At 43.2% G+C, this 27,300-nt stretch overlaps 1 protein-coding gene across 3 annotated transcripts in view; it reads right to left on the bottom strand.

Moving 5' to 3' along the window:
• STK32B (serine/threonine kinase 32B) overlaps positions 1-27,300 on the bottom strand; it is a 373,746-nt gene that overhangs the window by 50,359 nt on the left and 296,087 nt on the right. For 2 of the 3 annotated variants that reach the window (XM_043906203.1, XM_043906206.1), the window contains exon 6: positions 16,899-16,988. The exons of the other annotated variant lie outside the window; for it this stretch is intronic. In XM_043906203.1, coding sequence (XP_043762138.1) covers positions 16,899-16,988 — 90 coding nt within the window. The remainder of the gene's footprint in view (positions 1-16,898; positions 16,989-27,300) is intronic. 3 annotated transcript variants of the gene reach the window in all.

Below are 27,300 nucleotides of genomic sequence, written 5' to 3'. Positions count from 1 at the left end.
TCTGCACCCCTTAGGGTAATTCGTGTTCCTCTGGCTTTTTACCTTGGCAGATGAAATCAGGTGTCACACACATATTAATTTGAGATGAAATGAAACTGCTGTGTCAATCTGATAATTTCTTTTTATTTGGTGATACAAGTAGCATTAATAGCAACAGAAGACTGGTTTCATTAAAGCTCCGGTGTGGACCAGTAGGCTCTCAGCTGTCTGCACAAGAGGAAAAGCAGGGGAAGCTTAACTGGCTGAGTAAATACAGAAGGTCTGATGCTGTTTTTCAGTTGCTCAGTCATGTCTGACTCTGCAACCTCATGGACTGCAGCATGCCAGGCTTTCCTGTCCTTCACTATCTCCCAGAGTTTGCTCAAACTCATGTCTGTTGAGTTGATGATGCCATCCATCCATCTCGCCCTCTGCCGTCTGTTCTCCTCCTGTCTTCAATCTTTTCCAGCATCAGGGTCTTTTCAAATGAGTCAGTTGTTTGCATCAGGTGGCCAAAGTACTGGAGCTTCAGCATCAGTTCTTTCAATGAATATTCAGGACTGATTTCTTTTAGGATTGACTGGTTTGAGCTCCTTACAGTCCAAGGGACTCTCAAGAGTCTTCTCCAGCACCTCAGTTAGAAGGCATCAATTCTTTGGCACTCAGCCTTTTTTATTGTCCAGCTCTCACATCCATACTGGAAAAACCATAGCTTTGACTAGACAGACCTTTGTTGGCAAAGTAATGTCTCTGCTTTCTAATATGCTGTCTAGGTTTGTCATAGTTTTTCTTCCAGGGAGAAAGTGTCTTTTAATTTCCTGGCTACAGTCACCATCTGCAGTGATTTTGGAGCCCAAGAAAATAAAGTCTGTCACTGTTTCCATTGTTTCCCCATCTATTTGCCATGAAGTGATGGGACCGGATGCCATGATCTTCATTTTTTGAATCATTTTTTAAATGTTGAGTTTTAAGCTAGCTTTTTCATTCTCCTCTTTTACCTTCATCAAGAAGTTCTTTAACTCCTCTTTGCTTTTTTTCCATTAGGGTGGTATCATCTGCATATCTGAGGTTATGAATAGGTACAGAAATAAATGATGTACCAGTAGCAGAAATCTATTTCATGTGAAATGTGTCAGATTAAAGTAGTACATTAACAAAAAAGACCTTTCGAAAGTTTTCTGGAGAATGATGGAAAGTGCTAACTGAAAGCACAGGATTGGAACCAGTGCATTTTGCAGTCAATATGTGAAACAGGGAATAAACATCCAAATGGCATGTCAGGCTGATTAAGTTCGTTTAGACAGTGCTGCTTTCTTAGAGGATTCCAAGATTCCCTGTTTACCTGAGGCCAATATTGTTCATTAAAATTTCACACTGTCAAAAGCTTTGGTGGGTATACAAGAGCCACATGATCTGGCCCCCCATGTCTCCAGGCTCCCTCTCCCTTCCTACTTTGTCAGGCCAATCTAGCTTCCCTCTAGTTCTTTCTATGTGACAGGCTCCTTTTTGCCTCAGGGTCTAGGAAAATGCAATTACATCTCCTGCAATGCTTTTCCACCTTTTGTACTGCACAACATCTATCTGTCCTTTAGAACCCAGCTGAAAGTTCACATCCTCATCAATATTACCCTGTCCCCTCCAATCTAATCCATCTGTCTCATTAGCACCTGCCTTTCTCCAACATAATTCTTATCAAGACCTCAAACAATTCTGCTTCTGTTTAAAATGTAAGAGTTGGAAATAGTCACTGTGAGCCTAACAATGAGTAAAAGCTAGATCATCTACAAAAATCACAATTTTCCTTGAACCCAACTAGTCTGAAGTCCAAGGAAAGACAGACATCTCCAAGAAGAGCTGGGATGTGAACACTAGCTTTCCTTGGGAAGAACAAGGGAAGAAGATAGGGCTGCCATAGAAGAGAGTAAGAAGACCAGTTAAGATGCTTAGTTTAACTGAATTGCTGAGGGTTGTGTATGGGCCTGAGTGAGAAAATAGAACCACCATTTGTCCAGATTTAAGGGGAATTTACCAGACTCCTTTCTACATACGCTCACTGGTACGCATGACAAAGGCTGGTAGAGGGCAGAAGACTGAACCACATATTCAACTCTCTCAGCCACCCAAACTCCTTCATGAATATGCATGCACCCTCAGTTTAAAACTTCCCCAGTTTTGCTGTTTGGAGAGACACTGCTTTGGGAGAGAACTCTGGTGTTCTCCTTACTTGCTGACAACTAAAAATAGCATTGAAACATGTATATTATCATATGTGAAACAGATCACCAGCCCAGGTTGGATGCATGAGACAGGGTGCTCAGGGCTGGTGCACTGGGATGACCCTGAGGGATGGGATGGGGAGGGAGGTGGGAGGGGGTTCAGGATGGGGAACTCATGTACACCCATGGCTGATTCATGTCAACGTATGGCAAAAACCACTACAATATTGTAAAGTAATTAGCTTCCAATTAAAATAAATAAATTAATTTTAAAAATAAAAATAAAGCATTCTTTCTCTCCCCCAAAAACAAAATTTAAAAAAAAACCTTATATATCCAAGAAGCTCAAAGAACACAAACCAGGATAAACACCACAAAGGAAAAAATAGCAACACACTTAGGCACATCCATCTAAAACCAAAGATAATGGGAAAGTCTTGAAGACAGCGCCATGTCACCTATGGAGGAACGAGGCGGGGGTATCACAGCAGATTTGCTGTTAGAATTGATTCAAACATAGAGTGATTTATTCAAATGCTGAAAGAGGAAAGGACTGTCTAAAAAATTGTTAAAATATCTTTTCTAAATTAAGGCAAATAAACTTTTTTCAACAAATATAAATATAAAATATAATACAACATATATAAAAATGAAAGAATTTATTTCCAGTTTAGACTTTCACTGAAAGAATTGCTCAAGGAAGTTTGTCAGATAAGGTAAATATGATACCCAATAGAAATTGAAGCCACACATGAAAATAAAGTATATTAGAAATGGATACAAAGAAGTTAATACAAATATTAACTTCTTAAAATTTTATCTACTACAAATTATAATTGATTCTCTGAAGCAAAAACAAAATCAATTAATTATGTACTTATAGCACAATAAAATAAAAGATGGATGGGAGGAACTGGGAGCATATGATTTTAATATTCTCATATTACACATGAAGCAGTATATTTCAAGGTGGATTCTGATTAACTGAAGATGTATATTATAAATATACAGCAGCCTCTAAAAGGAAAAAAGATATATATACTGAGCCAATAGAGAAATTAAAACTAAATCATAAATGAGCTTTCCAAATAACAATCAACTAATTTAAAATAAAGCATAAAAAGAGGAACAAAAACCAAATGGAACATATAGAAGAAAAAGTGAGGTGACTGATTTAAATCCAACCATGTCAATAATTATATTAAGTACAAAAATGGTTTCATAGGAACGGAAAGAGAGACTGTTAGACTAGATACAAAAGACTGACTTCAAAACATGTATTTAAAATATAAAGGTTAGTCGATGGAAAAGACCTAGTCAAACAAGCATGCTAGAACAGACTGATGCTGGCTCACAGTGCAAACGTTAGCATTTCTTCCCCATTCTGTGCTGGATTATGTCACTTTGGTAACTTGGAATCAGCCATGGTGGGAGTACTTTCATCGCGAAAATCAGCAAGTTCAAGAAATCAGGGCTTTATTTCCTCTTTACCAGAGTGCTAGTTGTTACACATTTTCCAGCACACCACTGGCTATACTGCGTAAACACTGACCAAAGGAAAGCTGAAGCAGTTACATTAATATTGAACAAAGTAGACTTCCGAATAGGAGCAAGAGGGACATTATACAGTGATACACGAGGCAATTTATCAAGAAGGAACTACCTTAAATGTGTGTGCATATTAAAACAGCATCAAAATGCGTGAGACTGAAATGCAAGAAAAAAATCGACAGATCTAAGATTATGGTTGGGGATTTCCACACACTTCTCCTAGTAACTGATATAACAAGTAGACATAAAATCAATAAGAATATATAGAAGACCAGAACAACAATATCAAACAACTTGACTGAACTGATATTTATAAATAAGCTGACATTTATTTATGGAATACATGACCAAAGAAGAACATGTACATTCTTTGCAAGTAAACATGGAATATTTACCAAGTCAGGCCATTTCTGGAGCTTCCCAGGTGGCGCTAGTGGTGAAGAACCCACCTGCCAATGTAGGAGACATAAAATATGCAGGTTCGATCCCTGGGTGAGGAAGATTCCCTGGAGGAGGGCATGGCAACCCACTCCAGTATTCTTCCTGGAAAATCCTATGAACAGAGGAGCCTGGCAGGCTAAAGTCCCTAGGGTCTCAAAGAGTTGGACACGACTGAAGGGACTTAGGACGCATGCATGTGATTTCTAGGTCATAAAACAAACTTCCCTTATTAGAAAAACAGAAATTATTTAGGGTATTTCACTGACCATCATGGAATTAAACCAAAAAAAAAGTGAAAGTTGCTCAGTCGTGTCCAACTCTTCGTGACCCCATGGACTATGCAGTCCATGGAGTTTTCCAGGTCAGAATACTGGAGTGGGTAGCCTTTCCCTTCTTCAGAGGCTCTTCCCAACCCAGGGACTGAACCCAGGCCTCCTGCATTGCAGGCAGATTCTTTACCAGCTGAACCACAATGGAAGCCCTCACAGAATTAAGCAGGATAACAGAAAGATTCTTGAAAAATTCCCAAATATTGTTGGGAATTAGAGAATACACATCTATATAACCCATTATCAATGAGAATGCCACAGGGAAGTTAGAAAATGTTTGTAACTGAATGACAATGAAAATATATCAAAATCTGTGGGATATGCTAAAGCTGGACTTAGAACTGGTAGCATTAAATGCTCATATGGAAAAAAAAGACAATTTTGAAATCAAAGACCTAAATTCCCACCTTAAGAAACAGGAATAAACAGAACAAATTTAACCCAAATTAAAGTAAGCAGAAGGAAGTTACTAATAAAGGTAAGAACGCAAATCAGTAAAGTAGAAAATAGAATAATAATGAAGATAAATCAATGAAGGTTAAAAACTGATGCTTTAAAAAGATCAATAAATCTGATAAACTTCTAGCCAAAATGACTAGGAAAACTCCAGAGGAAACCCAAATTACCAATTCAGGAGAGAAAATGGGAATATCCCTGCGAATTAGTGTAGATTACTCATACAAGGATAATAATGAGTTTTATAAATAACTATAATCCAAATACATGAAAAGTGAAATGAAACAGAGAAATTTCTTGAAACATAAATGACCAAATCTTACTTAAGATTTATGTGGTTTTTTCTTACTTGAGAAAAAACAGATAGAATTGATCAAGTCTATTAAATAAATAAAATTCATAGTTAAAAACTTTCCTGCAAAGAACTGCATGCCCAAGTGGTTTCGGTGGTCAATTCAATCAAATATGTTAAAAATAATACCAGTTCTCCACAAATTTTTCCACAAAGCAGAGTAGGAGGGAGCATTTTCCAACTTACATTGCCAGCATTCCTCTGATACCAAAATTACACAAGAAAGTTACAAGAAGACTATAAATATTCCCCATGAACCTAAATGTAAATATTGTAAATGAGATGTCAGCAAATTGATTATAGCATTACATAAAAAGGAAAATACATTATGATCATGTGGGATTTACTCTGGGAATAGAAGGCTTGTTCAATATTCTAAAATAAATAATTGTATTTCAAGGGACTATGGAAGAGAAACTAGATGATTATCTTAATAGTCACAGAAAAGATATTTGACAAAATTTGACATTTATTTATGATTTTTAAAAACTTAGAAAATTGGAAATAGAAGGAAATTTCCTTAATCTGATGAAAAGCAAATACAAAAAATTTATAGCTAATATCATATCTAGCAGTAAAACAAACAAACAAGAAGTGAGTCAGTTCAGTTGCTCAGTTGTGTCCGACACTTTTCGACCCCATGAACCACAGCACGCCAGGCCTCCCTGTCCATCACCAACTCCCAGAGTTCACCCAAACCCACGTCCATTGAGTTGGTGATGCCATCCAACCATCTCATCCTCTGTCGTCCCCTTCTCCTCCTGCCCTCAATCTTTCCCAGCATCAGGGTCTTTTCAAATGAGTCAGCTCTTCGCATCACCTAATTGATTTCTGACTAAAATCAGGATCAAGACCAAGTGTAAATATTCTAGACAGGGCAATAAGACAAAGAAAGGCATGCAGATTGGACAGGAGAAAGTAAAACTGCCTTTACTGCCTACATAGAAAACTCAATGAATTTACTAAAACAGCTACTGAAACTGATAAGTGAATTTAGCAAAATTACAGGATATCAGGTCAACACACAAAAATCAATGGTTATCTCTAAAGATTAGCAATGAAAGACCGGAAACTCTATTTAAAAAAAATACACCGTTTGGATAGCATCCAAAATTCATAAGATAGATCTGAGTGAAGGTCGCTCAGTTGTGTCTGACTCTTTGAAAACCCATGGACTATATAGTCCATGGAATTTTCCAGGCCAGAATACTGGAGTGGGTAGCCTTTCCCTTCAGGGGATCTTCCCAACCCAGGGATCAAACCCAGGTCTCTCACATTGCAGGTGGGTTCTTTACTGGCTGAGCCACAAGGGAAGCCCAAGAATACTGGAGTGGGTAGCCTATCCCTTCTCCAGTGGATTTTCCTGAACCAGGAATTGAACTGGGGTTTCCTGCACTGCAGGGGGATTCTTTACCAACTGTACTATGAGGGAAGCCCAAGACAGGTCTACTTGTAAAAATATATTTGCACGATTGGTAGGCTGAAAACTATAAAAGAATTCAAGGTCATCTAAACATATGGAGAGAGATTCTGCCCTCATGGATTAGAAGATTCAAATTGTTAGGTTGTCATTTCTTTCTAAACTGACCTATAGATTCAGTGTAATCCTAACGAAACCCAGCAGGACTTTTTTTTTCAGTAGAAAGCAGCAATCTGATTCTATGATAAAATTTATATGAAAAGCAAAGGATATAGAAACAGCCCAAATAATTTTGAAAAGAAGAAAAAAGTTGAAGGACTTTCATTACCCGCTTCAAGTATTGCTATGAAGGAACCGGAAAAGTATGAGATTGACCAAAGCATAAACAAATAGATCAATGCAATAGAAGAGAACCCAGAAAATAGACCCATACATTTACGGTCAATTGAGTTTTGATGAAGTTGCAAGGCCAGTGCAATAGAGAAAGAACCATCTTTGCAACAAATGGTGCTGGATAGAACAACTGAACAGTCTTTGCAAATAAATGAAGCTGCACATCATATTCAAAAGTGAGCTCAAAATGGACTATAGCTCTAAAGATAAAACACAAAAATACAAAACTTCTACGAAAAAACAAAGGAGAAAATCTTTGTGATCTTATGTGAGGGAGGAAAAGATGCTTAGATATGACAGCCAGTACATGATCAATAAATGAAAAAGAAATTGGACTTTATTTGAATTTAAAACATCTGCCTTTTAAAAGACTCTATTAACATAATAGAAAGATAATCCACCAACTGGTGAAAATATTTGCAAACATGTCTGGTAAAGGACTTATAACCAGAATATATAATAAAACCCAATCAATCCAATAAATTAATGGGCAATGATGTGAGCACATACTTCACAAAGAAGATGTATGGATGGCAAATAAGCAAATGAAACATGTTCAACAGTTTGTCAGCTTCTTATAAAGTTAAACGTACACTTATATAGGATCCAAGAATCCCACTTCTAACTAATTATTCTATAAAAGTAGCAACTTAAGTCAATCCTAAAGGAAATCAATCTTGAATATTCATTGGAAAGACTGATGCTGAAGCTGAAGCTCCAATACTTTGGCCACTTGATGCGAAGAGCTAACTCATTGGAAAAGACCCTGATTCTGGGCAAGATTGAAGGCAAACGGAGAAGGGGGTGGCAGAGGATGGGATGGTTAGATAGCATCACCGACTCAATGGACATGAATTTGAGCAAACTCCAGGAGATAGTGGAGGACAGAGGATGAGATTGTGGAGGACAGAGGAGCCTGGCGTGCTACAGTCCATGGGATCGCAGAATCTGACACAACTTCACAATTGAACAACAACTAGAAACTAAAGTTCGTATAAAAACCTGTATGTAAACAGTTTATCTTTAATTTTGTAAAACTGAAAACAACTCAAATGCCCTACAGCTGGTGGATGGATAAGCTGATTATGCATATTCATCCAATATACATACTGGATGTATATTTGGGGCTTCCTTTGTGGTTCAGCTGGTAAAGAATCTGCCTGCAGTGTGGGAGACCTGGGTTCGATCTCTGGGTTGGGAAGATCCCCTGAAGAAGGGATAGGCTACCCACTCCATTCTGGCCTGGAGAATTCCATGAACTACATAGTCCATGGGATTGCAAAGAGTCAGACATGACTGAGTGACTTTCACTTTCATTCATCCAAAGGAGTTCTACTCAGCAAACAAAAGGAAAACTATTGATCCACACAACATAACTAAGTCTCAAACACATCATTCTGAGTAAAAAAAGCTAGATTCCCTAGGTTATAGACAACATGGCTCTGTTTTTATGAGTTTCTAGACTAGTCCAAGCTATAGGAGTACTGATCACTAGCTCTCAGGGACTGGGATAAGAGAATTTTAGAGGTGCTACAACTGTTTCTCTGTCTTCATTATGGTGGTGGCTGCATGACTGTATGTGTTTGTCCAAATTCACAGCATTATACACTAAACGAGTGCATTTTGTTGCATGGAAATTCTTCCTCAAAAATAAACATCTCAAACTATATATTTATTGGTTTGATGATTTGCAAAGTGATTGTCTCTCTCACAAACAGCCAAACCAATGAGGGCAGGAATATTTTGTTCACAGATGTATTTTCAGCCTGTAGAACTTTGCCAGGCATGAGGAAGGTGATCAACAAATCTCTGTTGGATGGATGAATGGATGGATGGATGACTGGCAGGGTCTCAGGAAAGATACTTGGTCTTGGAGCCTCACTGACCTGAGTCTGAGTGCTGACTCTGTCACTTTCTCTGGCACAGGCGGCAGCACACTTCACTTCCTTTAACCTCCATCATTTCTACAAGGAAAGCACAATCATGGCCATGGGCCATGGCGCCTCCACAACCACCTGCGTTTGCTCACTGTGAAAAGGACCAGCCCCCTGGTCTTCCAGGGCACTCCCCCACATTCCCAGCCAATCCAGCTGCAACTGTGAATTAGGATCTGTTTTGAGTCTGTTTTCCTGACTAGACTGCAAGCTCCGTAAGGCAAGGAAATGTCAGATTTGGCTCTGGGTTCCCAGAGCTTAACATATAGCAACTAATCAAGCATCTGAAGGATAACAGTAGTAATGTCAGCTACCAGTGTGATGCATCGACACTTGGCTTCATGTCATGTACTTGCCTTCCACAGTCACATCATGAAATCCTCACGAACAACCTACTAAGGCTGATTGAAAGTATTACTGTGTGCTTAGAAGTTCAGTGTCAGTTAGTGCTTAGTCGTTAGGATCCGACTCTTTGCAACCCCATGCACTGTAGCCCACCAGGCTCCTCTGTCCATGGGGATTTTCCAGCCAAGAATACTGGAGTGGGTTGCCATGCCCTCCTCCAGGGGATCTTCCCAACCCAGGGATCGAACCCAGGTCTCCCGCATCTCAGGCGGACTCTTTACTGTCTGAGCCACCAGGGAAGTTAGTGGCTCAGTCGTGTCCCACTCTTTGAGACCCCATGGACTGTAGCCCTCCAGGCTCCTCTGTCCATGGAATTCTCCAGGCAAGAATACTGGAGTGGGTTGCCGTTCTCACATAAACATTAGTCCCATTTCTCAGATGAAGACGCTGTTGGGTCCTGTGGTTTACCCTTCACCACACTGGGCACTTTATGTACCTTATATTGGATAATGAGATTTGTCTAAGTTCACCTAGTCTCTAAGCAGAAGACACTCAAACCGCCCCACGCAGAAGCCCACGTCTCATCAGGACCCATTCCTGGCAAGCCCAGTTACCTGTCTGCTTCTCCAAGGACACCCTTGAGGCTGATCCCATGAGTCTGATCATGACTGTCTCCAGCATTGGCATTTCCACTGGTTCCATGACCCTAATCATGGCACTCAAGACCCTGGTTCTTTGGTCCATCTTGTCTTTCCCTCCCACCTTCTCTTATTCTATAAAGCATTAAGAAATGGGACTGCTAGGGTCTCCCAGACCACCACCTTGTGACCCCCTCCCTGCCTTTGCATGGACTGGAAGGCCCCTCCTTATCCTGACCCGGCAGGTGGGCTTTGAACACACCCTGCTGAGTCTAACTCAGATGGTCTCATTCTGGGGAGTCTGTCTTGACAGGGACCAGCTTGCACGCAGGCCTGCACAGCTGTCTGCTCCAGAGATGCTGAGTCCCAGGGGCCCAGTGCCTGACTCTGAGCCCTGCACCCCTGATGTGCCCCACTCCATGTTTGCTGAAAGAATGCTCAGTTCTTCATCTCACCTCAGATGGATAAATTCTGAAGCCCCGGACAGCTGCTGGAACATTTTTGACTTCTAATCTGGCACCTTTCAGAGTTTTTTTTTTTTTTTCCTTTCTTTTCTCTGTTTGTGAATTCCATCTGCTCTTTTAATTAATGAAAATTCAGCTCTATGCAAATGTTTCTTCTGGGTTGATTCTTCGTGAGCAACCTTTGGGAGCTTACTCATCAGCCCGTTCCCTGAATGCATGTTTGGAACATTCTGGGAACTTGTTATTGGGCCTTTGAACCAAATAGCTCAAGTGAACGAAGTCAACAAAGCTGCCACTTGGTAGCAGGAATTTACAGCCCTGGGAACTGCAGGATGTGACTTGATTGAGAGAGTTTTTCCCTTCACCCTCATCTTCCCTACTAACCTCCCACTGCCTGGCACTGCCAACCCCTATGGTCTTTGAAATTATTTCCTTTTGGTAAATAAGTTGCGCTTTCCAAATCTCATAAAGAGCTCTCCTGCACATTTGTTCATCAATTCAGTACTGAAGATCCCTTAATTAGAAGGACACCAGAAGTCCAGAATCACAGGATAATACACTTTTCTCTGAGAAACGTGGCTTTCTGATATAAGAACTCAGTGTCAAAAAGGCAACTTGGTAGAGTGGCAAAAGCATGAAATTTGGAGGCAAGTGTCCACCAACAGACGAATGGATAAAGAAGATGTGTGTGTGCTAAGTCACTTCCATCATGTCTGATTCTTCGTGACGCTATGGACTATAGCCCACCAGGCTCCTCTCTCCCTGGGATTCTCCAGGCAAGAATACTGGAATGGGTTGCCATGCCCTCCTCCAGGGGATCTTCCCAACCCAGCGATCGAACCCACATCTCTCCTGTTTCCTGAACTGGTCGGTAGGCTCTTTACCACTAGCACCACCTGGGAAACCTAAAGAAGCTGAGGGGTGTGTGTGTGTGTATATATATATCTATATATATACTATCGAACATTACTTCACATAAAGAATGAAATAATATCATTTACAGCAACATTGATGGGCCTCAGTTCAGTTCAGTTCAATTCAGTGGCTCAGTTGTGTCCGACTCTTTGCAACCCCATGAATCACAGCACGTCAGGTCTCCCTGTCCATCACCAACTCCCAGAGTTTACTCAAACTCATGTCCATCGAGTCTGATGCCATCCAGCCATCTTATCCTCTGTCGTCCCCTTCTCCTCCTGCCCCCAATCCCTCCCAGCATCAGGGTCTTTTCCAATGAGTCAACTCTTCGCATTGATGGGCCTAGAGATTATCAAACTAAGTGAAATAAACCCAACAGAGAAAGACAAATACTATATGATATTGCTTATATGTGGAATAAAAAAAAAGATACAAATAAACTTATTTACAAAACAGAAATAGATTTATAGACATAAAAAGCTTATGGTTACCCAGGGGAAGTGGGGGAGGAATAAATTAGGAGTTTGGAATAAACATATACATACTATTATATATAAAATAGATAACCAACAAGGACCTACTACATGATGAAGAGAACTATACTCAATATGTTGTAATAACCTATAAGGAAAGAGAATGTTAAAAATAATATATTGTTTTTAACATTCTCTTTCCATATATATATATGTATATATATAGATGTGTAACTGAATCACTTTGTTGTATACCTGAAACTAACATAAAATCATAAATCAACTATATTTCAATGAAAATTTTTTTAAAAAAGGCAGGGACTTCAGGCCCATATAGATGTGGCTTCAAATTCTGGCTCTGTCCCTTGGCAGCTGTGTGATTCAGTGTAGGTTAATTAACCTCTCTGGGCCTCAGGTTACTCTTAGTAAAACGAGAGAGATGTAGAAAGCTCTCGTGGATTTTCTGAGGATTAAATGCGATGACAGACATGTGATGGGATCACAAATACATGTCTGCTTTCTTCTCCCTTTGGAAGGTGGGGCCACTGTAGAGAGTGACTAGCTGGGTCGCCACTGGCCTGCTTTCCCAGAGGCTAAGAGCCAGGGCAAAGGAGCCTCAGACAGGAGTGGGAAGCCAAGGCAGCCCAGGAAAATCTGCTCTGAATGGCGGTAAAGCAGGGGCTGAAAGGTCAGCGTTGGGAGAATACTGTCTTGAACCTCTCTAGTGGTCAAGAACCCAATTTCCTTGTGATCAATTTGCTTTTTGGAAATAGCCTAAAGGCAGTGGGAACTAATCTATAGGATTATGGAGGCAGCTCCAAATGGGATTCTTCTGTCACGCCTCTCCTCCACGATCCCTCCGCAGATGATGACTCTTCTGGCCTCTCTCTACCCCTTCTAGGAAGATGCTCCTGGGCTTAGAATCAGTGCTTTTCTCTCCCACTGCCTTGGCTTTGCTGCATCTCCATGAGGGTAACTGTCAATGCACAGAGTCCACATCACTCTCCAGATGCTTGGAGTACATCTGAATGTCTGGAAGTTCCTACAGACACCTCACCTTCATCCATCCTTCCTACTATCCTTTGCACTCGCTCCTCCTGTGGTGTTCTCTGCATGGGAGCCCCCCTGGAATCCACTCTGCTGCTAGACCCCGAGGCCTGGAGGCAGTCTTGCCCCATCTTCCACCGCCATTCTGCATCTCTAAGTCCTGCCCATCTGATCTCTGTTGGATCTTAATGCAGTGAACTCCTTGGATAGAACTGCCCCAGATCTGGATTCTTCTGGAAAGGAATTTCAGAAAGATCATCAACAATGAAAGCTGTATTGGGGTCTTTATTTAGCATCCCAAGGGGACTCTGAATTAGACAGATCCGCTCATATGTATACCCTCTGCTGTTCACACTGACTTGGCTCTGCTCTCACCCCTGATGTCGACCTGGGCAGCTCACCTCTCAACCCATTTTCTTGACTCTAAAAGTGGGAATAAATAATTGTGCCTACTTTATGTTTATGAATGGCTTCCCAGGTGATGCTAGTGGTAAAGAACCTGCCTGCACATGCAGGAGACATAGGAGACATGAGTTCAGTGCCCAGGTCGGGAAGACCCCCTGGAGGAGGGCACGGCAACCCACTCCACAGTTCTTGCCTGGAGAATCCCATGGACACGGAAGCTTGGCAGCCTACAGTCCAGGGTCACAAAGAATCAGACACAACTGAAGTGACTAAGCATGCACGCATGTTTATGAGGCTTAAATACGGTTATGGATAGAGTGCCTGGCACATAGTAAATACTAAAAAGTATTGTTTTACTATTATTTATTGTCAAACTTCATTTACATAATTTATTTATTAAGTTAATGATAAATAACACAAAGAGTCAGTTCTGGAGACGTGATGACATAGTTCTCGAATCTCCACAATCCACATATAAACACTGGCAGAACAGATACAAGATAAAGGAAAAACCATGGGCAACACTTACTAAAAAGCTGTTGTTCCCACAAACCCCAAAATATAAGCAGATGGGAACAAACCAGCAACAGTGATAAGCCCTCTATGGCAGTGATTTCTGTATAAAAAAAACACAGCTGATGATGGACCACAGGACAGAGAACTCCAAAAGAGCCAGCAGACATTGACTGGGAAAAATAGTCAGTCTGAAAACAGCAGCTGAAACAGGGAGAGACTTGTCCAGCCCCATCTCAGGTGAATGAAAAGTGTCCTTGGTGAGTTCTGCAGAAGTTGGAGCCCGGAACACAAAATCCCTTCAATCAATCCAGCCAGAGCTCTCTTCTAGGAAGGATCCCAAGGAGAAACTGTTGGCAGTGAAATCAAAACTAAGCAGGATGGGGGCCCTACAGATGAAAGAAAGGGGAAGTCCAGATGGAAGTGGGTGAGAGGACTAGGCCAGGAAATCCCAGGTAGCAAGCTGTCTAGGGACATGACATATCATATAGACAATAGAAGAAGAGGCAGATCGGTTAGAGAAGTTACCCTGAGCCACACCATCTTCTAAAGATTCAGGAAAACCAACATTACGTGAAATTCCATGCAAAGTGATGGTAAGAGAAAGGATAATGGCAAGCAGAACAACACTGGACGATGAAAGCACCTCAGAAAAGATAGTGTGGTGGATTGTTTCGTGAATGGTTCCCAATGAATCAGGCCATCTGGTATCCATACTCTATGCAGTCCCCTCCCATGTGGGCCCTGGTCTTTGTCACATGGCTTGCTTCAGCCAATTGGACATCAGCAAATGTGAAGCAAGCAGAGGGTTGGGAGGCACTTGAGAGTTGGGTTTTCCTTCTTAAAGCTGCTGCCATCATGTGAGCAAGTTCACTCTAGTCTCCTTGATGATAAAAGATCATGCAGAGAGAGGGGCCTGTTCATTTCAGGTGTCCTGGCTGCCCTGGCAGCTGAATGAGTGGGTCTAGCCAAAACCAGCAGAAAAACCACTCAATCAAGTGGCAGATGTGATAAATAAAAGATTGCTACTGTGCTAAACATCTACGTTTTGACATGGTTTGTCGTCAGCAATTGATAACTATGTAGACATTAAGAATGAATAATATAGATATTAAAAATTATGCAAGACATGAAAGAACATGTAAATTATAATTTAGATACACAGAAATCTCATAAGAGGACTTGTGAAAAACATTAGAAACAAAAGGAAAATTATTTCAGAAATAAATACTTCATGAGAAAGCACACAAAACAAACATAGCAGAGATTGCTTTAAAATAAAGAGGAAGATAAAAAACTGAGAAACAATTTGAACATAGGAAGAAAGACAACAGATTTGAAAATGGCAAATGTTGAGGATTGGCAAAGAAGACTCAACATTCAGATAATAAAGATCCTTAGCAAAGACAGGAAAGTGAAAGAACAGAATGTGTATTAAAGCAAAAGACATTTCTGGGAGCTTCCCGTGTGGTCCAGTGGCTACAACTCCATGTTCCCAATGCAGGGGTTCTGGGTTTCATCCCTGGTGGGAGAACTAGATCCTGCATGCTGCAACTAAATATCCCACAACTAAGATCTGGTGTGTGTGTGCTAAGCCACTTCAGTCGCATCTGACTCTGTGACCCCATGGATTGTAGCCCACCCAGCTTTTCCATGGGATTTTCCCGGCAAGAACACTGAAGTGGGTTTTCATGCCCTCCTCCAGGAGATCTTCCTGACCCAGGGATCAGACTCACGTCTCTTATGTCTCCTGCATCGGTAGGCGGGTTCTTTAACACTAAGCCACCTGGGAAGCCCTCAAAACTAAGACACTGTGCAATACGACATTTCCATCAAAAGTCCAACAGAAAAATCAACCTGAAACTACACTGGAAGAGCAATGTGTACCTAAGAATATAGACCTGCAATGACCAAGAACAAAACTGTATTCTGGCAACACTGCTGGACTTTAATGAAAAAGAAGAAGGGTTTGTCGCTTGTTTTTTCCTAAGCTTGAGCCAAACTGGAATCAAAATTGCTGGGAGAAATATCAATAACTTCAGATGTGCAGATGACACCACCCTTATGGCAGAAAGTGAAGAAGAACTAAAGAGCCTTTTGATGAAGGTGAAAGAGGAGAGTGAAAAAGTTGGCATAAAGTTCAACATTCAGAAAACTAAGATCATGGCATCCAGTCCCATCACTTCATGGCAAATAGATGGGGAAACAGTGGAAGCAGTGTCAGACTTTATTTTTTTGAGCTCCAAAATCACTCCAGATGATGACTGCAGTCATGAAATTAAAAGACGTTTACTCCTTGGAAGGAAAATTATGACCAATCTAGACAGCATGTTAAAAAGCAGAGACATTATTTTGTCAACAAAGGTCCATCTAGCCAAGGCTATGGTTTTTCCAGAAGTCACGTATGGATGTGAGAGTTGGACTATAAAGAAAGCTGAGCGTCGAAGAATTGATGCTTTTGAACTGTGGTGTTGGAGAAGACTCTTGAGAGTCCTGTGGACTGCAAGGAGATCCAACCAGTCCATCCTAAAGGAGATCAGTCCTGGGTGTTCATTGGTAGGACTGATGTTGAAGCTGAAACTCCAATACTGGGCCACCTGATGGAAAGAGCTGACTCATTTGAAAAGACCCTGATGCTGGGAAAGATTGAGGGCAGGAGGAGAAGGGGACGACCGAGGATGAGATGGTTGGATGGCATCACCAACTCAATGGACATGGGTTTGGGTGAACTCTGGGAGTTGGTGATGGACAGGGAGGCCTGGTGTGCTGCGGTTCATGGGGTTGCAAAGAGTCAGACACGACTGAGTGACTGAATTGAACTGAACTGAGCCAACCTTTCTGACCGAGTAAGCGTTCTCTAGAAAACAGAGGAGGAGGTCTTTCTGGCAAGGCAGACGGCTTAGGTAAGGGCCAAAGGCGTGAGATAGCATGGCTGGGGTCTGGTGTGGGGGTGGGAGGCGGGGTGAGGGAGGGGTGGGATGTAGCAGGAGAGGAACTCTGAGGCCTGAGGGGACCTGGAACACTCACCCATGTAGGGCTTGGTCCCGGCCATGGAGGAAGCCTTTTCTGCGCCTTTCACGACTGTCGCTATGTTGAAGTCTGTGATGTGAACGTGTCCTGGAGACAGAGAATCAGAAAAAGCAGTTAGCAAGAGCTGCAGGCAGCTGGGTTATCTCCCATTTGATTTAACACTGGTCTGCAAGGGGGCAGTACAGCAAGAAAATATTAGAACTTTTATTTACATTTGTATTTACCTGATACTTTAGAAGTGTCTGTTTGGGGCAGCATCATTGACAGTAGCCAAGCTACGGAATCATAATAATAAGTGGAATCATAATCACAAGTCACTCCTAAAGGAAATCAACCCTGAATATTCACTGGAAGGACTGATGCTGAAGCTGAAACTCCAATACTTTGGCCACCTGATGCGAAGAACTGACTCATTGGAAAAGACCCTGATGCTCGGAAAGATTGAAGGTGGGGAGAAAAGGGGATGACAGAGGATGAGATGGTTGGATGGCATCACCAATTCAATGGACATGAGTTTAAGCAAGCTCTGGGAGTTGGTGATGGCCAGGGAAGCCTGGCATGCTGCAGTCCATGGGGTCGCAAAGAGTCGGACACGACTGAGTGACTGAACTGAAGCCATGGAAGCAACCTACGCATCCATCAAAGGATCAAGGTGTGGGTGTGTATACAACGGAATTTACTCAGCCTTGAGAAAGAAGGACTTCCTGCCATTTGGGACAATAAGGCTGGACCTGGAGGGCATTATGCTAAGTGAGAAGTCAGACAAAGAAGGACAGATACTGCATGGTCTCATTTGTCTGTGGAATCTAAAAAAGAAAAAAAGCCAAACTTACAGAAACAGAGAGTAGAAAAGTGGTTGCCAGGGGCCAGAGGAGGGGGAAATAGGGAAAGGTTGGTAAGAGGATACCAACTTTCAACTCTAAGATGAATAACGTTCAAGGATAATGCAAAATATGGTGACTATAGTTGATAATGCTGCATTGTATAATTAAGATTTGCTGAGAGTAGAACTTAAATACTTAAATATTCTCACCCTCCAAAAAATAGATTATATATACACACATATATAGGTATGTAAGGTGAAATAAGTCTATTTTATGCACAAGTTTTATAATGTTTTTGGTGGTATACGCATCGTATTTATAAATAAATGTATTTGTATTGAGGACATAATAAAAATGTTAAAGTTTAGAGGCACTGGTCCAGAGAGTGGAAGCTTCTGATAAATAAATGAGACACGTGAGACTAGACTCCTTCTCTCAGGAAAGCAGTAGGTGGGGGACGGGGTGTAAAGAGAGGATGCTCACGCCCTGGGGACACCTTGTTCTGCCCACCTGCTCTGGTCAGTGGGGGCCTTAGTATGATACTGATGAACTGAGTAGGCAGGGGGCTTGAGGGCGGAAACCACTTTCCATCCAGACTAAAATAATGGCAGCAGATGGGACATGGGTGTCAAATACGCTAAGAGGGAAGGAAGAGGGACAAGGAGGAAGGAGACAAGATGTGGGGGTGAAGGGAGAAAAGCCAGTGTCAGAAGGAAGGTGGGAGGGGAGAAGGAGGAAAATCCAAATAGTCGGTATTGGTTCTCCTGGGAATCTGGGAGCCTACAATAAAACCAGCTCTGTCCCTCAACAGATGAAGGGGTAAAGAAGAACCATTGTGGTTTAGATATATAACAGGTATGTGGTTTAGATATATAACGGAACACTATTCAGCCTTAAAAAAAAAAAAATGAAAATTTGCCATTTGAAGCAACATGGATGGACCTGGAGGGCCTTATGCTAAGTGAAATAAGTTGACAAAGACAAATACTGGATGATATCACATATATGTGGAATACAATACAAAAGCAATACAATACAATACAAAAGCATACAGTAAAATGGTGACCAAAACAAAAAGGAAGCAGACTCACAGATCCAGAGAACAAACTAGTGATCACCAGTGGGGAGAGGGGAGGGGGTAGGGGCAATAAAGGGGGACTTTAAAAAGTGTTATTATGGGATTATAAGTAATCATGGATGTGAAACTTCTGAAAATTGTAAAGCACTACATTATTTTAAAATAAAATAAAACCAGCTCTGAGACCCTTGAATACCTGATATAAATGCACTCACATTTCTATTTGTGATCATTTCATATGAAAATGGTTGGATTTTCACCAAATTAGAGAAATATGCTTGGAATGGTGGGGCTTAAATATATGAGTCGGTGGCTTATGCAACACTGGGATATTGGGAGGACCCAGCGGGCACCTCCAAGAGATGGACAGATCCCTGCTAGAGCAGGGGCAAAGAGCATTGCTGAGAAGCTCATGGGAGAGGCATGCCGGATGTGATCAGCCTTGGTGGACAGAAAAAGCACCATCAGCGTCACGTGCAAATCCCAAATCTCAGGCTCAACTGCCAGGACTTGTGTGTGACCAACCTGCTCTGCCAGGAGCTCTGTCCGGTGCCCCCGGGTGGGATGCAGCAGAAGGTACCCAGTAGTACTCTTCAGGTGCTTGTGGATGAAACTTCAGTCACCCGGCCAGGCCTTGGCAGGGAACCCTTTCTGGCCAGACACACAGTGTCCCCACCCAGGGAGCATCCCTAGAACATATCCAGCCTGCTCCTGCCTCTGGGGCTGGGGTGAGCCTCCCCATTCAGTCATCCCTGATCTGATCTGCAGAGAGGCAATGTGCTGCAGTAGCTGGGTGCACGGACTCTGAACCAAGCTGCCTTGGTTTGGATCTTATCTCTGTTGTGACCAGCTGTGTGACCTTGGGCAAATAAGCTCCCTGAGGCTCAGTTTTCTCATCTGTAAAATGGGGATGATAACAAAATATCCATCTCAGAGGGCTGTTGGGAGGAGTCAGAGAATTAATACACAAGAAATGGTTACAGCATCCTGACACACAACAACTAGGGCATTTTCTATAAGCATTGCTCTTAGCAGCATTATCCTGCCAAGGTTTGGCTCCAGTCCCATCCCCAGCTGGGGCCAGTCCACTCCTGCACCCTTTCATTGCCTCAGTTCTAATACTAACAAACAAGTAAATTCAAGCCCTGTTTCAGACTGTGAGGTATGTGCAAGTAGGTGGACACCTGAGTGGTTTCTGCACCCCACACCTATATAGTTCCAAGCACAGCAGTACCCTTGGGAGGGAATTCTGGAATCTTAGAATATGGGTGGCTTTTATGTGGTTCCCTTTCATTTCTCCCACTCTTAAAATTCTTTAATATTTGCATGATGAAAGTAATGCCAGCTAATTATAATAAATCATAGAATACAAATACGTGTTTGAGTCTCTCCTTTCAACATCCTAGGGTCTCCTCTTCCTGCTATATAACCACACTGATTCATTCAGCTCCTCCATTCTTTTTCCGCTTTCGCTTATGCAAATGTATGTCCACATATCACAGGACTTTGGTTTGTTCTTGCAATAAAGAGATCATACTCCATGGATCATTCTAAAAGTCTCTTTTGCATTTAATTTGGCTTTGGGATGGAGCACGTGACTCCAGGTGGCTTTAATAGTTGGCTCAGGCTGAGCATATGAACCAATCGGGGCCTGTGAAAACTGGGGAGATGATTTTCTAGGGGGTTCAGGAAAAGAAAAGTTTTCTTCTTTTTCCTTCCAGAAGCTATCTAAAGTGATATTCTCTGCCTTTGGCCGGTGGGATGTGGGGATATGACCCCTGCCCCAAACTGTAGAAGCCATTGGCTGCCACAAAGAAAGACAACCTAAAGAAGCAGCCTATCCTTGGAGAAGGCAGAGCTGCAAGGACAGCAGAGAAATAGTGCCAAAGCTTGATCACACCCTGCCTGAAGCCGCATTCCACTGGGCTTCAGTTACACAGGCCGAAAAACACCCTTTGTTGCTTAGGGCGATTTGAGTTGGGCTCCTTGTTGTCTGCCACACACTGCTGGTGTCCTAATTCATGCAGCCACTCACACGAGACTTCAGCAGGTTATTTCACTCTATAAGCCTCCTTCTAACATTAATAAGTACCTGGGAGGGTAACTGTAAGCATTCAACAGGGTGGTCAGAGACTGAGGATGTGACCTTTCAGCAAAGACTTGAAGAAGAGAGGCAGCAAGCCACTGGACTTCCGGGGGAAGGAGTGAGATGGCTGAGGGAACTGGCAGCATAAGGACCTTGCAAGGACCAGCAAGGAGGCCAGAAAGAGAAAGGGGGAAAGGGGTCAGGTGGCTTTTACCCCAAGCGTGAGGGTTTTGAGGTAGAGAGACACAATCCCACTCACTTGTATCACTTTGGCTTGTGTGTGGATTATCGGGGCAAGACTCAAAGGAGGAAAATTGATAAAGAGGGGAAAAGAATGCATCCCCATCGATGTAAGCTGCTGTTGTTTAAGGTTGAACAAATGGTACAGAATTGGTGCCAAAGTTCACGTTAGTCCTTAAAGAACCCTTGTCGGGGATGGGATATGGCTACCCCTTTTATAAGAAGATTTTTTTTTGGATGTGGACCACTTTTAAAGTCTTTCTTGACTTTGTTATGATGTTGCTTCAGTTTCAGGTGTTGGTTTTTTTGTCCATGAGGCATGTGGGATCTTAGCTCCCTGACCAGGGATTGAATTTGCACCTCCTGAATTGGAAGGTGAGGTCTTAACCACTGGACTGCCAGGGAAGTCCTGCCCTTCCGCTCCTCAAGCCTGAAGTTCTAGAGACCAGTGACCCATCCACGGTCAGCAGCGGAAACGTGGAGAGCTGTGTTTTGCCTCCAGTCTCTTCCGGGTGGGCATTTCCACCTGCCCCGCCGTTGCCCCCTTCAGAGTGGCGTCGCCCAGCCCCGTCCCTGGTTCCTCCTGGCCCTCCGGGACAGAGGCTCTGGAGCAGCTCCGAAGCAGACCTGTCTGCCCAGGAATTCACCTCCAGCAGGAGCGCCAGACAGCAGAACCCCACGTTTGATTTCCACCACCGTGCTGGCTGATGAGCTGTAACTTCCCGGTGTGCGTCCTTTACCGGTTGAGTCAAGATGTGGGAAAGTGAAAATTAGTGCCATACGAGGTCTCCTCTGAGCTCCTTCTCAGGAGAACGGAAATTTACTACAAAGTGTGCAAATATGAACTGAGTTTTCTGCTATTTGCTTTCTGTAAATTAAAAACATTCAGAAATCAGGGAGAGAATGGGCCCAGGATATGGTGTGAGATCCATCAGTACAAGTTTGAATGAGAATCATCAACACTTGCCCTCCCACCCCTGTTTACGCACCCTGTACTCCAGCCCTGCTCTCTCCTTTCTCTGAACACAAGGAAATTCATCACACCTCCAGGACTTTGACACCATTTGGAAAGCTCTTCCCTCTGCCTGGCAGATTTCCATTCATTCTTCAAAACATGGCCCTAGAGTTGTATTACTGATGGATGGGCATCCAGCCTTTGCTTGATTGCTTCCACTAACATGAAACTCACTACCATGAGGGGGTTGTGTCTCAGCTGACTTGCTCTGCTAAAACAGATTACCATAGACTGGGTGGTGTATTTACATTGAATCCTCAGTCTCAAAGCCTGGAAGTCCAAGACCAGAGTGCCCGCATAACAGGGTTCTTAGTTTCTTCCTAGATTACACGGCAGGTTTCTTGCTGTCTCCTATTGTGAGGAGACAAGAGAGCTTCGATCCCTTCATCCCATTATAGGGCACAAATCCCATTGTGGGGGCTCCAATACTTTGACTTCTTCCAAACCCAATTACTTCTTAAATGCCTTAGTTCCAAAGGCCATCACACTGGGAGTTAAGGCTCCAACATAACAATTTTATTCCATGGACATTTAGTCCATGGCAGACTGACTAGTGTAGGCCTCTTTCCTGGACGCCCCCAACTCCTCTCCATTTTCATTCCCATCCTAGCATCCACTATGCTGTATCTGCTATGTCCATCTCCTTAAGACCAGGTATCCTCCCTTGTTTATTTCTATGTCCCCTGTATGTTAGCAATGGCCTGACCTGGAAAATGTACTTAACAAGGGTTTGTTGACTGGCTGACTTACTGATCAAATAAAAGATGGAATGAAAGAAATATGGTAAGCAAATTCTGTCACTTTTCTTCATTCTTTACTTCTTAGAGCTATCATGATATTTACAGGAGTTGACAACATTCCATATTTTACTTTTAAGACTACAGCAGCGTCACTTTTTCAACCAGATCTCAGATGATGAGACTCAGCCACAATCTCTGTGATTTTGTCCTCCCTGGGGCCAGCGTCAGGCTAGGCATGTGCATGAAAAGTGTATGGAAGTGAGAAACGGACCATAAAGAAGACTGAGTGCCAAAGATTGATGCTTTCAAACTGTGGTGCTGGAGAAGACTCTTGAGAGCCCCTTGGACAGTAAGGAGATCAAACCAGACAATCCTAAAGGAAATCAACCTTGAATACTCATTGGAAGGACCAATGCTGTAGCTGAAGCTCCAATATTTTGGTCACCTGCTTCGAAGAGCCGACTCACTGGAAAAGACTGATGCTGGGAAAGATTGAAGGCGAGAGGAGAAGGGGGAAGCAGAAGATGAGATGGTTAGATAGCATCACTGACTCAATAGACATGAGTTTGATCAAACTCCGGGAGAGAGTGAAGGACAGGGAAGCCTGGTGTGCTACAGATTATGGGGTCACAAAGAGTAGGACACAACTGAGTGACTGAACAATGACAACAATCTGTGCGTTTGGGAGAAGGGCACATGAAACTCTACACACTAAGGATGTGTGAGTTATCTGTGCCATGGAACTGGGGGGTGGGATGATGGAGATTATACAGGGCTAAAGTCCCATCCACAGTCCATGCACTGGGGACAATTACTGATGCACAGGATCAACTCAGCATCACAAGTAGCAGCGACTCCTACTTCGAAGACTGATTCCTGCATTTTCCTTACATATTCCCGGAGAAAGCATCCAAAGCCTCCTGAATTTTGCTGTATTTTCACTTGCTTCTCCTGCAGCCACATTGCACAAGTGTCTGCTCCTGCTCCACCATGCTCCCTCCCTTTCCTTCACCCCTCTCAGCCCCTGAAATGAAATAACCTTAACTCTGTGTGCGTATTTACCAAATGAAGGAGGACAGTGGAGTGATCTCACTGGGACCAACAAGGCCACAAGCTGGGAGAAGATGAGATTCTGCTTGGGAGGGGATGGTCAACCCAGTAGCAGGCTTTGTTCAGTGCAGATGGTTCTCTTTAGATCTGTCCTCAGAAGCCAAGATTGGACTTCAGGTAGTAGCCATCAGAGGGTGCTAGACCGGAAGTTAGGATGGCAAGAAGTCCCTGCGTAAGAGATGATCTTCTACCACATCATTTTTTTGCCTTGTTTCCCTGAAATTCAGAATCAAGTCTCCTATGAACATCTGTCTCCATCTTAGCTGGTTTACAGGGTGTACAACATGCCTAAGTCAGAGGTCAGAGTGGTGCTCCTGAAAAGATGCAGCTGGATGCCCAAGAGGATGAGAACCCGGGCTGTGGGTCCAGCTGCCCCACCCATGGCATGCCCCAGAGCTCACTACTAATAAAGCTAATAATAACTGTACTTCCAAGATTCTGCTGTGATAATAACCCTGGATGCCAATCCTCCCCTTAGGATCATGCATCCTGAACACTTTTCCTTCCTCCCACTTCTCTTCATGGAGATCATACTGAACTTACTTCAGGACAGTGGCATAAAGAGAGAGAAAAAAAGAAGGAATGAAGGGAGGAAAGAAGGAAAGAAAAAAAGAAAGAGAAAGGAAGGGAGAGAGAGAAAGAGAGAGGGAGAGAAAGAAGCCAAATCAAATTCTAGGGTACCAGTTTATCCAGGCTTCATTTGGCTTTACTGCAGCAGAAAGACTGACTGTGTGAGGGCAGGCCTTTGCCTGACATAGAATGAAATGACCCTCTGATTTTCTTCTACTTGATTTGCTTTGACTTCCTTCCATTTGTTGGTCATAGGGTAGGAAGGCAGGGCTTTCAAAACAATCTTTGTGTTCCCAGATCCTCTTAGGCAGAAGAGAACAAAAAACTGGGAACAAGAAACACACAGGCCTGGGATTTCCTAAGCTCCTAGACTGAGATTTGGGGGAATTCTCAGCTGCAGTCCATGGGGTCATAAAGAGTCAGACACAACTAAGCAACTGAACAACAACTCAGCTGGGATGAGTTTCAATACCTTCCCCCAGATATACTGTGATTTCATAAAATCTGCTCAGCCTTCACATCCTATTTGAGTTGATCTTGCTTAAACACCACCTCACTCAAGGCTTTTGAATGAGCTCAACAATTCTGTTTCCCCTTTCTCTACTTCTGTGGTTTTTAATGTTGAATCACTACATTTTGGTTAATTAGTTACTAGCATAGCCAAGGCTACCTGACCAATGTGCTCCCTTTCCATATCTGTATGTTGGTATGTGATTTTACACAATCATACAAATCACAATGAATCAGATGCAGAGAGGCTTTTAGAACACTTTCTCAGCCATGATCTGCTCTTTGCAAAGACTCTGAGGGGCACTGGGATAGAGATTATCTTTTGACACTTAGTGTCCTTTTCCACTCCTCTTTCTTGCCCCCTGTATTATAAGGACAAGAGAGAGAGAGACAGAGAGAGACAGAGAGAGAGACAGAAAGAGAACACATGTCTTGACTCTCTTGCAGCTAGGGTTCTGGGTAAGATTTAGATTCTGCCATTCAAATGCATGCTGTTCAAATGCACTCAGGCAAGATTTGGAATGGGGTTTCCCTGGTGGCTCAGATGGTAAAGAATCCATCTGCAATGTGAGAGACCTGGATTTGATCTCTGGGTTGGGAAGATCCCCTGGAGGGGGGCATGGCAACTTACTCCAGTATTCTTGCCTGGAGAATCCCCATGGACAGAAGTGCCTGGCAGGCTTCAGACCATGGGGTCACAAAGAGTCAGACATGACTTAGCGACTAGCTCAGGTTTGGAAGTAGAAAGTAAGCCAAGGGAGAAAGCCATTTGAAGGCTGGAGTTACACCGTCTCAAGCCAAGGAAGTATGCATGTCACCAAACCAGAAGCTAGGGGACAGAACTGACACCTACCCATCCCTGTTGCCTTCAGAGGGAGCACAGCCCTGCAGACATCTTGACCTTGGATTTCAGTCTCCAAGACTGTGAGAAAATACATCTCTGCTGTTTATTGCCTCTAAATTTGTGGGACTTTGTTCCAACAACCCTGGGAAACTAATACAGGAGGCTATTTATTGGGGGGTCATGAGAGATTCCTTACACAGTGTCTTTAGGACTTTAAGACATCACATTGTACTAGACACTTCCTCTGCCAGCAGTCTTCAGAAAGAATCTCAATAGTCCTCCCAAGGATCCCAGAATAGCTTTAAACCGCATTCCTAAGCTTTATCCTTAAACTCTTGGAACCCTATCTAGAATAAGGACACTAACTCTTGGCTCCTCAGACTTAGCAGAAATACCCCTGCCCCTCGATTTGCCCTAGTGGTTCTCCCCACTTCCATCTCAGCTGTTCCAATCCCTGCATCTCAGGCTTCAGCATCAACACACACCTTCTGTTCATTTTCTGGACTCTCTTCCTGCCAAGATGGAGATGGCATGGCACACACAGCGTTCTGATGAGGGAGATGGGGGTGTCGCTGTTGCTGGCTACTGCCATTTTGGGGAGCACTCATCACATTTATCAACAAATATGTTAGCAACAGATGGAGAGGCAATTCTTCAAAATGAGTCCAGTGAGTGCGTGCTCTGAAATATCGTTGATTAATAGAAAACTTGAGGTATAGTAAAGCCAACAGATTAAGAGACAACTGCCATTGAAAAGATAAGCTTGTCATTCACAGTTCCTAGAAGGAGGGGACACATCATACCATTGTGGGGGGGGGTCACCCCGGAGAAGCACCAGGGTTGGTCACGAGACACAGGGAGAAGGGAGAAAACGCGATCAAGAGCCTCTCTGGTGGTTTCTGTGGGAAGGAACAGGAGAGGCAGTGCAAGCAGGCTTAGGACTGGCTAGCCTGAATAATTTCAGGGGTTTCTGGGGCACAGGACTGTCCCTGGTCATCTGGATCCTGGCACAGGGACATTAGGGAAAGTGGACAGTGGCCTGGAGTGTGCAGAAGTCAAGCATCCACATACAGGAAATAGAAGACACGGTGAATACGATGAGAAAACAAATTCACTCTGCTGGTGTGCCTTTACTAAAGATTCTAAAGCTCCAGGTGAGGTTTCTGACCCCCAAGTGTTCATCCCAAGGCCACTGAGAAGAGTGAGTTCTACACTTCACAGCCAGCTGGCCTGAGTCTATTGGAGCTTTCTCACTGGCCTTCTGGAAGGCTCTGTTGCCCTTCCCAATGCTCTGTTGACCCCAAGCACGCTGCAGGATCCAGCCAGCCCTCCCTCCCCCTCCTCCCCAAGCCTCACTGCCCTGGTGCTCCTGCCCAGCTTTA

The sequence above is a fragment of the Cervus elaphus genome, chromosome 6, assembly GCF_910594005.1.
Source record: "Cervus elaphus chromosome 6, mCerEla1.1, whole genome shotgun sequence".
NCBI classification, from domain to species: domain Eukaryota; kingdom Metazoa; phylum Chordata; class Mammalia; order Artiodactyla; family Cervidae; genus Cervus; species Cervus elaphus.
The sequence above is the reverse complement of the archived record's forward strand: the minus strand, read 5'-3'. Positions and strand labels throughout refer to the sequence as shown.